The sequence below is a fragment of the Eschrichtius robustus genome, chromosome 12 (genome assembly GCF_028021215.1).
Source record: "Eschrichtius robustus isolate mEscRob2 chromosome 12, mEscRob2.pri, whole genome shotgun sequence".
In the NCBI taxonomy this organism is placed as follows: Eukaryota; Metazoa; Chordata; class Mammalia; order Artiodactyla; family Eschrichtiidae; genus Eschrichtius; species Eschrichtius robustus.
Window position 1 is genome coordinate 106,539,586 of NC_090835.1, and position 12,061 is coordinate 106,551,646.

Below are 12,061 nucleotides of genomic sequence, written 5' to 3' on the forward strand. Positions count from 1 at the left end.
AGAGACAAAAGAGAGGACGCGCGGATGCTGGGGGGCGGGGCGGAGGGCACCCTGGGGCTCTTGGGTCTTAGGTGTCCAAGGTCACCGCCTTCAGACCCCAACAAACTGATCACACAGGACTTTCTCCTGGGGCAGCCTGTCCTCTCCCAAGACTCTGTGCGACCGAGGTTCGGCCGCAGGACAGCCGTTGGCCTCTAAGGGCTGGGGAAAGGGGCAGTGGTCTCACCAGGGAGGGTGGCTTAGGGGTCTCCGGCCCTGGGCGGAGGAGGGCCGCAATCCTCGCTGGTAGCGAAACCTGCGCCACCCCGCCACCCCTGACACCTGCCAGCACCCGGGGCACAGCGCTCTCCTTTCCGGCGCACCTGACAGCCTCTCCACGGGCTCCAGTCCCCTGGCTCCCACCCGTTCAGTGCCAGCTCTCCCCCCAGACACCCGGCCTGCCACCCTGGTCGCCCTCGCGTCGCCGCCCTCCGCCCTCGGTTCCTCCACCCACCCCGCAGCCGCAGTGCCCAGCTTTTCCACATCCCCCCCCCCCCATCCTAGAGAATGCGCACGCCCCCATCCTACCCCCCGCAGCCCCCATGCCTCGCCCGGTCCGCAAGCCTGTGCTGATTGGCCGCGGGCCCGTGGTCCAGCCCCTTGGACGGTCCCTGGGGCCCGGAGCATTACGTCAGCGGGGCCTGGAGAGCGCTAGCCCGAAGGGGACTGGGGTGCTCGGGCTGGGGGCGCGGCCTGCGCGGGGCGCCCCACCCTCCTCGCATAAAAGGCCGAGCCCGCTGGGCGGACGCTCTCAGCCGGCTGGTTCCCGAGCGCGTTCCCGGTGACCCCGCAGTGGGTGTGTAGGCGGACGGACAGACTGACCAGACGCCGACCGGGGCCAGAAGAAGCGAGCCGGCACCATGCGTGAGATCGTGCACATCCAGGCGGGCCAGTGCGGCAACCAGATCGGCGCCAAGGTGGGCGCGGCGCCCGGGTGGGGTCGGGGTGGGGACGGGGACGCCGGCCTAGCGCCGCCCGGGGCTGCGGGCGCGAGCGTGGTCCTGAGCAGGCCCGCGGCTCGCCAAGCGCAGTTCTTCCCGGCTGCTTTGGGCCGCAGAGCGGGACGTGGGCCCGAGGCGACTTTCGGGGGGGATGGGGAGGAACCTCTCAACTTTCTGCTGTAACTCGTTTGGAATCCCGGTCCCTCGGCCTCCCTTTCCTCCCGGCTCTTCTAGCCCGGCACGCGGGCCTGGAGAGCGCGGCGGTGTGTCCGCCGGGCTGTGTGCGCGGCTTTGCGGGCGGGGCCCCGACGCCAGGAGAATCGATTTGACGCGCTCGAACCCGAGTCGAGCTGCGGGGGGAGGGGCGGAGAGCGAGCTTCCCGAGGTCTCTGGACGTGCTTTGAACCTAAAACCCCCCTCCTTCAGCCCCCTCCGGGCCCTGTTCCCTGGCCCGCCCCCTCGGCGCCGCTGGGGTCCCTGCGCGCCCGCCCCTCCCCGCCAGACCCCCGCCTCCTGCCGCGAGCAGCTGTTCGCCCGGGAAACGCCCAGTTTCAGCTCCGTGACATTGCAAAATGCAAAAGCCCTGCGGCTGTGCAGGTCCCGCTGCCCTAAAGCTCCTGAGAGGTTGGGTTATCGGAACTGAGTCGGGGCTTTTCCCTGTGAGTCACGGCCTCTCTGAGGGGTGGGGCGTGGCTAAATGCAAGGTTTTTCTGTGTCTCAGTTTTGGGAGGTCATCAGCGATGAGCATGGGATCGACCCCACCGGCAGTTACCATGGAGACAGTGACCTGCAACTGGAGAGAATCAACGTGTACTACAATGAAGCCACTGGTGATTGCCTTTACCCCTTCCCCTCTCCCCCGGGGACTTACCCCAGGAGTGTGGCCCCAGGGGAGGGTAGACTAGCGGATTTAGGATTCCCATCTTTCCCTGAGGTTTTCCCGCGGGCGCCCCTTTGAGAATCCTGTCATCCTATGTCCTTCTTTGTTTGGGGGAAGCAAGCAGCGCCTGCAAAAAGGAAGCTGGTACCACGCCCTCCTCTCCCGAGCTCCCTGCCTGCAGGTCTGAGTCCTGCTCTGTCCCCGCAGGTAACAAATATGTGCCTCGGGCCATCCTGGTGGATCTGGAGCCGGGCACCATGGACTCGGTCAGGTCTGGACCCTTCGGCCAGATCTTCAGGCCCGACAACTTCGTGTTTGGTGAGTGACTGCCATGGCTGATGGCCTGGGAGGATCATTTTACGCTGGGCAGCTCAGGATGGAGGGGTGTGACCGCCTTAGAGAACGTATAGAGTTGTGTGTTGATTTTGTCTCAATATAACCTAAAACAAAATGCCCTTCAACCTCTAATAGCCAGGTCCCTAACCCTCCTTATTTATAATTATGTCCATGACCAAATATTTTAATGTCTGGCCATCTTAACGACAACCTAAAATAATCTTCTCGGAACACTGACTCCCTGAACTCTATTAAAGGGTTTAGGGGAAAAAGGAATTGAAGGCAGTCATCAGGGTCTTATGAAGACTCTTTCCCTCCGGCAGGCCAGAGCGGTGCCGGCAACAACTGGGCCAAGGGCCACTACACGGAGGGCGCGGAGCTGGTGGACTCGGTCCTGGACGTGGTCCGGAAGGAGTCGGAGAGCTGTGACTGTCTGCAGGGCTTCCAGCTGACCCACTCGCTGGGGGGCGGCACCGGCTCCGGGATGGGTACCCTCCTCATCAGCAAGATCCGCGAGGAGTACCCCGACCGCATCATGAACACCTTCAGCGTGATGCCCTCGCCCAAGGTGTCGGACACGGTGGTGGAGCCCTACAACGCCACGCTGTCCGTGCACCAGCTGGTGGAGAACACGGACGAGACCTACTGCATCGACAACGAGGCGCTGTACGACATCTGCTTCCGCACCCTGAAGCTGACCACGCCCACCTACGGGGACCTCAACCACCTGGTGTCGGCCACCATGAGCGGGGTCACCACGTGCCTGCGCTTCCCGGGCCAGCTGAACGCCGACCTGCGCAAGCTGGCCGTGAACATGGTGCCCTTCCCGCGCCTGCACTTCTTCATGCCCGGCTTCGCGCCGCTGACCAGCCGGGGCAGCCAGCAGTACCGCGCGCTGACGGTGCCCGAGCTCACGCAGCAGATGTTCGACTCCAAGAACATGATGGCCGCCTGCGACCCGCGCCACGGCCGCTACCTGACCGTGGCCGCCATCTTCCGGGGCCGCATGTCCATGAAGGAGGTGGACGAGCAGATGCTCAACGTCCAGAACAAGAACAGCAGCTACTTCGTGGAGTGGATCCCCAACAACGTGAAGACGGCCGTGTGCGACATCCCGCCGCGCGGCCTCAAGATGTCGGCCACCTTCATCGGCAACAGCACGGCCATCCAGGAGCTGTTCAAGCGCATCTCGGAGCAGTTCACGGCCATGTTCCGCCGCAAGGCCTTCCTGCACTGGTACACGGGCGAGGGCATGGACGAGATGGAGTTCACCGAGGCCGAGAGCAACATGAACGACCTGGTGTCCGAGTACCAGCAGTACCAGGACGCCACGGCCGACGAGCAGGGGGAGTTTGAGGAGGAGGAGGGCGAGGACGAGGCCTGAGCCCCGAGCGCGGCTGGATGTGGCCTGAGGCCGCGTGGCTGGAGGCCGGGAGGAGAGCGAGGGGGAGGGGGGCTCGCGGAAGGAGAGAAGCATGGGCTGGGGTCACTGCGGCTGGGCGCTGGTTCTCTTCACTGTTGCCCGTCCGTTTTTTTTGTTTTTTGTTTTTCCTCTTTGTAATATTGATGACATCCATGTAACATCTGAGATCTTTCTGAACTACTGTTGTAATGGCTAAAATCACATAAACGTTTGTGTCCTGATGGTGTCCTCTTTTCTGTCTCCTTCTCTTTATTAGCAATTTAAATGGCACTTTCAGAACACATTATATTGAATCCTTCCTTCAGAAAAGCGAAGGGGTGGGTAAAATCTCACATGAATTTACTGTTCAGTGTGGTAAAACTGAACCAACCACAATCATACCCAATTTAAGAGGGGAGAGCAATCCGAATTTGAAGATGCCTTCAAGTAAATATGTTATGAGTTGAGAGATGCCTGCTTGAAAGCACACTGACTATTCTCACGGAGAAACTCTACTATACCTTTATTTCCCCTACAAAAAAAAATTTTGTTTTGGATAGTTACTACATGCGCACAGCACAGAATTCTAAAGCACAGAATTCTAAATTCTAGAGAGTGGAAAGAAAGCCTCTCTTCCTCCTGTGTCTCTTGATGCATTTTCTTCTCCGGACGGCAAGCATTCTTATATTGTTATCTTTCTTGCGTCCTTGCAGAAATATTCCATGAGTCTTGAAACCTATTTAGATTATTCCCTTTTTCTTTCTTCACACATTATGATACCAATACTGTTCTGCTGCCTTTTTTCACTAAACAGTGTATCTTTAAAATACAGAGCGGCCGCCTCCTTTAAATGGATACATAGTATCCATTATGTAGCTGTGTCATATTTTATTTAACCAGTTCCCTACCAATGGACATGTAGGTTGCTTATACTCTTATCTTATAGTGCCACGGTGAATAAGTTTGTGCATATATCATTGTGTGAAGTTCTCTAAGTGGAATATTCTGTCAAAGGGTATATGATACTGTGACATTTTAAGTTAATGAAATCCCCTGTACTTAGGAATCGCCATAGATTTATAAATTGTTAATAGACTAAAATTCTCAAGCCACCTTTCTCCCAGCAATTATGTTTATACTACATTACAAACTGTGCACATTAACCACCTTTGAGTTTATATGAAATTATAAATTCTGGATTATTGGAGAATTTTACTTTTAATAGGTAAGCCACTATAATTTTCAGTTTATTGTGTTCTTACCATGCAGCTTTGGAATTTGGGATTTGAACCCAACCCTGCCTCTAGACTTGAACTCAATCACCAAAGAAGCTGTGGGATTTTAACAAGTGACTTTCAGTAAAGATTATATGCTTCTGTGGGATCAGTTATACTTTGTCAAAATGTGCCAATGTTCTGCCTTAGTCCGGGCTAGTCAGCTTCTCATTTTGGGAAGAGAAGAGTGGAGTGTAGGTAATAAACAAATGTGCAAAACATATTTACGTACCCCTCTAGGAAGAAAAACACACCAAGGAAACTGTAGGCTTATGATTTTTCTCTAATTTTTAGACAAATTCAAAATAAGAGAAAACATTACTTTAAATCTGACCCTGTGTTTATTTCATTCTACTTGGTTCTATTCCTACTTAAGTGTTTTTTATTTTTTTAAAGAAGAAAAAGGAGGAAGAGGAGGAAGATGAGAAGGAGAAAGATGAGGGGTGAAGAGGCTGGAGTATGAAAACAGTTTCAAAGAAAAAGTGTGAGCAGTGTCATTCTAAATAGTGTGAAAATAAGCTCATTCTACCAAATGCCCCCCAAATGGAAATGAGCAGCAGTTCACCTTCTGAATACTATACATCATAAAAACTAGACCCAGTGATGGGGAGGGTCAAACGGGTCAGGAACCAGTGGATTCTGCTTTAATTTTCTACATTTAACAATGAACAGGCAGGTGCATTTCCTGCTGAGCTAGTGTAAAGCTTCCAACAACCTCGCTGAAGGGGAACATGGGTTTGAAGAGCTCTGATCACTTGGGGCAGCTGCCAGGGCCCCCTGGATCCGCCCTTGGCCATGCCTTCCCACGACCTGTCAGACACATGATGGGTAACTTTGGAGACGAGAGGGAATCCTGCCAGGTGCCTCTTGGCATCCTGTAAGTGTCCTGGTTCTCTTTCCACCTTGTGAGAAAAGAGCGGACAGGAGGCACCCAGCAGGCCAGCCTGCCAGCCCGTCGGCACACCCACACACGCACACTGCCAGGGCTCACTTCTGCATGACTGGAACAGGGGTGCCAGACCAACCCGTCAAGCAGACGCTCCAGGGCGAAGCTTTAAAAGCCCAGTTGTATAAAGTGATTTGAAATGCACACTTAGGAAAACACTGCAACAGTAGGAAAATGCACAGAACAACAGCTGAATTACGAGATACTTTTTGAAACTGTTACTTTCGTTTGTCACGTTAGCATCGTGTGCCGGGATTTAGTAGTGGGGGTGATGGTGACGGTGTGTGTTTTCGACACCATTTCTACAAAGGAATTCTTCCAGCCCTCCCTGAGGTGCCACCAGGAGGACATTCTTTTCTGGTCAGGCATGGTACCCGAATTACAAGACCCACTGGGATGTGATGCAGGATTCTGAGGCTGGGTTTAGGGAGGGTGAGCTGGAGTCACCCCACGCGTCTGAGAAGGAATGGGAACCCCAACGTGCTCCAGATTTGCCTGCACCTCTGCCTCAGCGCTAAGCTGATGACCTAAGCTGAGCTCCCATTTCATCACTAACAGTGTGTTAGATTAATAGATATTTGAGCTAAAAGTAACCTGAAGAGGTCATCTAGTTGGACTTCCTTATTTTGTAAGTAAGGAGATGGAGGGTCAGAGAATTTTGTCTCAGTTCACAGAACTTTCTGTACAAATCAGATTTTGGACTCTGTTCTTTTCTCTGTAGCCGCACCTCCCAGGTCCTGTTGTTTACAAGGCCACACGAGGATTGTGAAGGAGGGAAAGAGAAATGTCCTGGCTTCAAGGAAAAACCCAAAGGTGTCTCTGGGTCCACATTCATCCTTCCCACATGGGCTGGGCACAGGGTCGAGCGTTTTGTCTCTGACGGGGTCAGTGTCAGGCAACGCTGAATCTCCTGATTCTGAAACACCACACATATGTCCTACTGCAATTATGGTTGCAAGAAGAATACTCCATCGGGGGTACTTATTGTGAATATGAGTGGGAAGTTCATGACTATTCCTTGGAGTACCGCCTTTTACACACCCCCATTTTAGTTGTGACTTGCGTACTACACAACACTACCTGACAACTATTATAATGCTGATTTATTTCCAGTGTGTAAGAGAAATCCTCTTGCAAGGTCATGCTTTTCTAAATGGCTCAAAGTTGAGCCATTTACTTGAAAAGACTCATTCATACCTGTGTTTCTTAAAGGCTTTTTCCCCTACCTCCCTGACCCTTCGTGCTTTTCTTAAGGCATGCTTGCCGACACGTACCCAGAGAAGCTTAGTTTGGTGCAGTCTATTTCACTCAAAATGCTGCATAGTCATTTTTTATTTTTCTATTAACTGAGATATGATTCACATGACACAAAATTCACCACTTAAAAGAGTACAAGTCAGTGGGTTTTAGTATATTCACAGAGTTGTGCAAGTATCACCACTGTGTGATTCTGGAACATTTTCGTCACCCATCACCCACGTGCCGTCCCTCCCTGTTCCCCTCTCCCTCCAACACCTGGCAGCCACGAATCTGTCTCTACAAACTTGTCTTTTCTGGACATTTCATATACACGGAGTCATACAACATGTGGTCTTTTGTGTCTGGCTTTTTAAATTTAGCATAATGTTTTCAAGGGTCATCCCTGTTGTAGCAGGTTGTCAGTACTTCATGACATTTTACGGATGAATAATATTCCACTGTGTGCATATGCCACCTTCTGTTTATCCATCCATCAATTGATGGACATTTAGGTTGCTTCCACTTTTTAGCTATTAAGACTAATACTGCTATGAACATTCATGCACACTTTTTTTGTGTATGTGTGTTTTCATTTCTCCTGGGTATATACCCAGGAGTGGAATTGCTGGGTCACGTGGTATAAATTTATAGCCCTAGTGACTCCACCTAGGGATGTAGATGCCTTCAAATTTGCCCAGGCGGCCAAGGTGGAACAGAGATCCGATGAGCCTTAGGGTTTTCGTACTTGTGCATCTGTATAGAGTCTTAGAAACAGAGGGAACTGTAGAGATGGCACATGACTCCAGCAGCTCATAAATTAGGAAACTAAGGCTCCAAGTAAGCAATGTCCTCAGGTCACTCTGTCCAGTTGAGGCTGACGTTCAGCTCCTAGCAACAGTGGCTTAGAGTTATTTTTTTCCTCTAACTTAAAACAGTCTAGAGACACCCAGTCCAGGCCCTTAGCGCTACAATATCCTCTTTATTCTCTACCCGTTGCTGCCACTGGCTTTCAACCTCGAGTTCTCCTTGGGCTGCAGGATGGCTGCGGCAGCTCTGGTCATGGTGTCTGGGTTCTTGGCAAGAAGGGGGAAGGAGGAGGGTAAAGAGGCACCTTCTGGCTGAGTAAGCCACTTTAAAGACTTGTGCCAGGAGCCCCCTCCATGGCCTCTGCCTGCATTTCACTGGCCACGTTCTTTTTGCGGGGGGTGCAGAGAGAAGTAGCCTTTTAGATGTGCACACATTATCCCCCTGCCCCCGCCACCAGCTCAGAGGTTCTTTTGGGAAGGAAGAAGTGGAGAATGGACACTGGATGGGTAACCAGAAGTTTCTCCCATAATCAGAGGGCGGCTAAGGAGTGACATTAACCCCGATCTCTTAGCTCCTGCTGCAGGGCTCTCTGCAGACATGAGTTTGCAAAGTGTTTCATGCCAGGAGTTCCCATTTTCTAAAACAGGGAGCTGAAGACTGAATCAAAGAAGATTCTTGATTCAAATTCCTGGATCGAAATGTTTACTCCTCTTACTTCCGGACCTTCCTAACTTTTAGTCAGCTAATGACAGCACATGCCCATGGCTTCTCTAGGAAAATTCCTTCCAATGATCCGTAGTGCAGTGGTCACGTCAGCTTGCACCGATTGTGAACATTTGTTTGGCCAAAGCAATGGGATTTTTTTTCATGAATGTGTTCAATGTGACCTGCACACCTGGTCACTGAGGAGAACGAACCAAGGCGACTTTGGTGAATTGGGTGGGAGGAGAGGGTACAGGGCATACACAGGGCATGAGCGGCTGGGGGCCACCTGGGTCACGGGGACAGCCTGCCCAGGAGGACGCTGGTAGATGCCAGGGAACAATGCAAGTCAGTGTGTTGGAGGGCCAGCCGGGGCGGGGAATCTGTGGGACAGCCACTTCCAGACGCAGCGGAGACCCCGAGGGGACAGCTGAGAGGGACGAGCCTTTGGAGGCTAAGACGGGAAGATTCAAGCCTTGAGAAGGTCAGATCCTTCAAAGATAATGCTCTGAAGAGCAAACTATACCGCAATGAGCCAGAATCAAGACAAGCAGCTGTTCAGCTTCTACTTTCTTTTAGATCTCTGGGCAGACAGGCATGATTTTAGGGTCTCGTTTACAGGAAAGGGGCAGGGATTCAACATTTACCAAGTGCCGACCGCGTGCCAGGAATGTTACTGTGGAGACCACAGTGTAGAGGGGACACAGCTCTCAGTCACGTCATTTATTAACTCCGGGATCTTAATGAGTCACTTCACCTCTGTAAATTCCTTTATAAAACAGAGTTCTTACCTTACTCGTACGGAGGGTTAAAGGGCATTAAGCTATGTGTAGTGATAAGAAAGTGATAACATGCAGGGTTTATTGAACATGTAGGTTACATGTTTGTCTCATTTCATCCTCTCAGAGATACTGTACAGTTTAGGTGCTTTTCATTGTGTCCAAAATCAATTCAAAATTTACTTACAAAAGGGGTAAGGTTGGGAGATTGTTGGCTCACATAACTTAAAAGTCCAGGGGCAGACCTTTCTGGCTGTCTCATGGCTGCATCTGGAGCCTCTAAATAAGTTCTCAGAACGTTGTCCTTCTCTGTTGCTCTCCTGGCTCCGCAGTTTTCTGTTGGGCTTCATGCTGAGGCAGGGTCTCCCCACCTGGTGGCTACGTTAGGTTCATTCCACCCTATTCCTAGAGACTCAGAGAAAAGAAGAACCCAGACTGGCCAGACAGATGTTGTGCGCCCATCCCTGGATCGGTCATGTGGTCAGAGAAAAGCAATGCTGGTTGACTAGCCTGGACTTCCTGTCCTCCTGTGAGGTGGGCGAGGACGGGCCACGTGCCCGGCAGTCTCATCCTTCCTTAGGGAACTTAGCGTTCCTGATAGAACTCGGGTTAAGTGACTCGCCCCCAAATCATTCAGCTCTAAGTGGAGGACCCGTGTATAAATCCCAGGGTTTTCTGACTCCAAAGTGCGTGATGTTATATATAGTTTTAAGAGATTAAAAACTAAGAAAAACAGATTTATCCACAACATTTACCGATTCAGGTCACTTCATCTTTGTGGGTGGATCACATCTCCTTCTGCCTGAAAAACTTCCTTTACGTTTCTTGTAGTGCAGACCTGCTGGCCATGAATCTCTCGGCTTTTGTTTGGCTGAGAAAGGTATTTTGCCTCATTTTTCAAAGATGTTTTCGCTGGATATAGAATTCTAGGTGGACAACTTGTTTTCTGTCCGCACTTTAAAGACATAATTCTATGGTCTCCTAACTTGTGCTGTATAAGATGAGACATCACCGATAATTATCAACCTTGTTTCCCTGTATGTAATGTTTTATTTTTCTGTCTAGCTGCTTTTAAGATGCTCTCAAGATAATCACTATTTTCCAGCAGTTTTAAGGTGATGTGCCTTGGGGTGCTTTCCTCTCTATTCTACTTGGGGTTTCTTGAGCTTCCTGAATCTGTGAGCTTGTAGTTTCATCAAATTCATAAAATTTTCTACCATAATTTCTTCAAATATTTTTCCATCCCCTTACTTTATTCTGAGATTCCAATTGCATGCATTTTAGACTTCTTTTTTTTTTAATTTATTTATTTTATTTATTTTATTTTTGGCTGTGTTGGGTCTTCATTGCTGCACGGGTCTTCATTGGCTTTCTCTAATTGCGGTGAGCGGGGGCTACTCTTTGTTGCATTGTGTGGGCTTCTCATTGCGGTGGCTTCTCTTGTTGTGGAGCATGGGCTCCAGGCACACGGGCTCCAGTAGTTGTGGCGCACGGGCTGAGTAGTTGTGGCTCGTGGGCTCTAGAGCACAGGCTCAGTAGTTGTGGCGCACGGGCTTAGTTGCTCCGTGGCATGTGGGATCTTCCCGGACCAGGGCTCGAACCCATGTCCTCTGCATTGGCAGGTGGATTCTTAACCACTGTGCCACCAGGGAAGCCCCATTTTAGACTTCTTGACATAGTCTCACACTTTACTGATAATCTGCTCATTTTTTGTTCAGTCTTTTCTCTGTGCTTCAAGTTTTGACTGCTGTACCTTCAATTCACTGTTCTCTGCTGTTAATCTCATACAAGTATTTTTCATCTCAGATATTATATATTTAGTTTCTAGAAGTTCTATTTGTGTCTTCTAAAAATTTTCCATTTCTCTCCTCTTCATGTTCACGTTTTCCTCTACTTTCTTGAGTGTATGGAGCATACAATACACTAACTGCTTTATGGTCCTTGTCTGGCATTTCATCATCTTTGTCATTTCCAGATCTATTGCTATAATTGATCCTTGTTGCGGTCATGGGCCATATTTTCCTGCTTCTTTGTATCTTTTGATTGGATGCCAGACATTGTGAGTTTCATGTTGTTGACTGCTGGATTTTGTTATGGTCCTTTAAATGTTATGGGACTCTGTTCTGGCACACAGTTTCGTGACTTGGAATCAAATGGGCCCTTTGGAAACATGCTTCTAAGCTTTACTAGGGTAAATCCAAAGTGGTCTTTGGTCCAGGGATAATTTAACCCCACTATTACAGCAACGCCCAAGCATGATGAGGTGCTTCCAATCCAGCTAACAGGAACACAAATCATGCCCAGCCCTGCGTGAGGTCTAGGAACTGTTTGGTCTACTGCTTTCCAGCAGTTTTTCCCCTGTTCCTGAGCAGTAGTCTCCAACCTTGCACGTGCACGTTTGTTCTCAGCCAAAGACACGAGAGGCCCTCTCTGCAGACCCCCAGAGCTCTCTCTGTGACGCTCCTTCCTCTTCTGTTTTCTGCCTTGTGCCCCTGCCTGACTTGGGCCCTCTGAATTCTGATGTCTCGGTCCTCAACTCACTGAGACCACCGAACCCCGTTTGGGTTCCACCTCCCCCCGTCCCCACTGCAGCCTGGAAGCTGCCTCCAAACCGTCAGCTGGGGCAATCACATGTTAACTTCATCTCCCTTTCCTCAGCGGCCAGTCATTGATTGCCTGGTGTCCAACATCTTGAGAACCATTGTTTCACATATTT

The 12,061-nt window shown here is 50.5% G+C and overlaps 1 protein-coding gene across 1 annotated transcript; it reads left to right on the forward strand.

Annotated features, from left to right (window-relative positions):
• Window positions 1-718: 718 nt before the first annotated feature.
• On the forward strand, window positions 719-3,840 carry LOC137772951 (tubulin beta-2B chain). The gene is made up of 4 exons (XM_068557137.1): window positions 719-956; window positions 1,702-1,810; window positions 2,068-2,178; window positions 2,520-3,840. Exons 1-4 carry the CDS (start codon window positions 900-902, stop codon window positions 3,578-3,580), a joined length of 1,338 nt encoding a protein of 445 aa, XP_068413238.1. The 5' UTR covers window positions 719-899; the 3' UTR covers window positions 3,581-3,840.
• Window positions 3,841-12,061: the final 8,221 nt, after the last annotated feature.

Coding starts and splice junctions, on each gene's coding strand:
- LOC137772951 (XM_068557137.1), top strand. CDS start 900: ATGCGTGAGATCGTGCACATCCAGGCGGGCCAGTGCGGCAACCAGATC. Junction 957..1,701: donor GCAACCAGATCGGCGCCAAG/GTGGGCGCGGCG, acceptor TCTGTGTCTCAG/TTTTGGGAGGTCATCAGCGA. Junction 1,811..2,067: donor GTACTACAATGAAGCCACTG/GTGATTGCCTTT, acceptor CTGTCCCCGCAG/GTAACAAATATGTGCCTCGG.